This window comes from Geospiza fortis, unplaced genomic scaffold (assembly GCF_000277835.1).
Source record: "Geospiza fortis unplaced genomic scaffold, GeoFor_1.0 scaffold112, whole genome shotgun sequence".
Taxonomy (NCBI): Eukaryota; Metazoa; Chordata; class Aves; order Passeriformes; family Thraupidae; genus Geospiza; species Geospiza fortis.
The window spans coordinates 14,072,427-14,074,705 of NW_005054298.1; the positions used below are offsets into that span (position 1 = coordinate 14,072,427).

Genomic DNA, 2,279 nt, shown 5'->3' on the forward strand with positions numbered 1-2,279 from the left:
CTGCGGTGCCACACCCGCACCACTTCAGCGGGCTGCAGGCTGCCCCCCCCGGCCACCACCAGCACGAAGTGTCCCGGCTGCACCAGGCTGGCAAAGATGGGACGGAAGCGGGCGGTGGGCGCCGAGGCGTTCTCTGCCACAAAGAGCAGGTGGGTGGGCGTCAGCACCAGGCGCCGCGGTGGCTCCTGGGTCTCGATGACGTGGAAGGTGGTGAGGGCACGGGGCTCCTTGTCCAGGAAAGCCAAGAAGTCCCTGTAGGTGGCCCTGCCTGCCCCGTCCATTGCCAGCACCCGCTGGCCCGGGCGCAATGCCCACAGAGGCGTCTGGGCACCGTCCTCCAGCGTTGCCAGGGCCCGCCCGGGAAAGCAGCCCCCCGTCTTCGCAGCGGCTGAGTGCTCTGCACAGGGAGAGAGAGACACCAGGGTTACCCATCAGCCACACCCTCAGCACCACGTTTCCACTGTGCACAGACACCTTCCCAGTCTGCCCGGCTTTGCCCACCCAGGCATGACCCTGCCCTGGCATCACCACTGTAAGCTTGTCCTCTACACATGCCCGGCCACCAATGTCCTCATGGCACCTTATCCCTCAGCCACCACGTCACTTGAGGTGGCACCTGGGGACTCCAGCATGGTCCCAGGGCATTGAGCTTGCTGTACAGAGCCAAGCCCCAAAACAGGCAGAGGGAGTGGGACACAGCCACAGCCTGAAATGTGCAAAACACTGCCAGGTGGCACCTGAAGTTTGAAAAAGCAGAGGCAGGGCCCTGAGAGGATGGCAGTCTGAGGAGGAGAGTGCCTGGTCTCACTCTGCATACCCCCACATTATCCCTGTTCCCTGCAGTGCTGATCCTCGGTACTGCTTGGGAGGATGCTGGAGGAGCAGTGCAGGATGCAGCGCCCTTTCCCAGCACTGCAGCGCCCCTCCACCCCCTGCGGCAGTCCTGCTCTCTTCTCCCACCTGCTCACCCCTGCACCACTGATGCCAGCCAGCTCCTGCTTCTCTGGGCTGTAGGGAGTTGTCACAACCTGTGGCCACCATTGTGCAAAAGCTACCAGCCTCCTGCACAGGGCTTCCCTAGTGATTGCCACAGGGTAAAGGACCCAACTCTCTGGGCTTGTCTCCTGGGATGGTGGCACAAAGCTCCTGCCCCTCCCCAGATGAAGTGTCACCAGGGGCCCATTCTGGCACTTAGCAGGGGAACCCTGGCTTCCCAAGGAATGGTGGTTAGCTACACCAGCAGCAGAGTTCCCCCAAGTCCCAGCAACTCCCAAGTTAGTGTCTATATGATATCCTCCCACCCTCTGCCAGTGGCATCTCACCTCAGGGTCCTGCTCCTAGCTCTGCACAGTCCCATCCTTGAGCTCTAAGCCACCTCTCAGGGCCCTCTCCCAGCTCTCTCATCTAATCCCTGAATGTGCCCTCCCAGACAGCACTGCCCCCATCACTCCCCAGGTTTGGGCAGAGCCAAATCCCAGCCCCCAAGCCCATGAAGAGAGGCATCCATCTCTGGGACAGAATCCTTTTATTGCTCAGAAGAGGTGCAGTGTCTGCCCTGTCCTTGCCCCGGAGGCCAGGTCCCAAATCCTGCACCCTGCATCCCCTGGCAGGCAGCAGAGCAGGAGGGTGAGAGGGGTGCCTGGCAGAAGTGGATGGCATGGGTGCTGGGCATGGAGGGGTAGGTGAGTGCAGGGAAGGACCCGAGGAGACACAATACATACAACAGGCCATGTGGCCATCCATACAAAAATAAAAGCCATTTACTAAGAGGCAGGAGCAGCCCGGCTGCCCTCTGTACACAGCTCTGAGGGGATCAGGATGTGTACCCCACAGCCTCCACCACACACTCTTGGGTTGCCCATGGCCTTGGGGAAAAATATGGGGGACCCAGAGCCCTGAGGAGCTGCTGCAGAGTGAGGGGAATATGACCAGCCTCTAGAAGCCCTTCAGGGCCTCAGGGCCCCAGTCTGCTGCTTGGGTTATGGCATCCCTCTTCAGTTGGTCCAAGGGAAGGATTCAAAAGCCTCCGTCTTTCTCCAGGGGCACAGCCCCACTCCTCTGGCCAGCTTCATAGCTGTGGGGTCATGGTTCTTGCTTCGGAGCCTGGCCCCACTCCTGCTGCCAGCCCCACAGGGTGCCCGGGGGCACGGGAGTCCTGGTCCTCCGGCCACGTTTTGTCCCTCTTCTCCGGGGGTGCATGGCTCCCTCTGCGCGGCGCGGCGGCCCCGCTTCCATCGCCGGCCGGCGTGGTGCCCGTCCTGGCATCAGCACGGGGAGCG

The 2,279-nt window shown here is 62.0% G+C and overlaps 1 protein-coding gene across 1 annotated transcript in view; it reads right to left on the reverse strand.

The window, feature by feature from the left end:
* Positions 1-2,279, reverse strand: part of IHH (Indian hedgehog signaling molecule) — a 6,251-nt gene that overhangs the window by 1,440 nt on the left and 2,532 nt on the right. Inside the window, 2 exon segments of the mRNA XM_031058037.1 lie at positions 1-11; positions 13-397. The exon segment at positions 1-11 is cut by the window's left edge and continues 1,440 nt beyond it. Coding sequence (XP_030913897.1) covers positions 1-11; positions 13-397 — 396 coding nt within the window.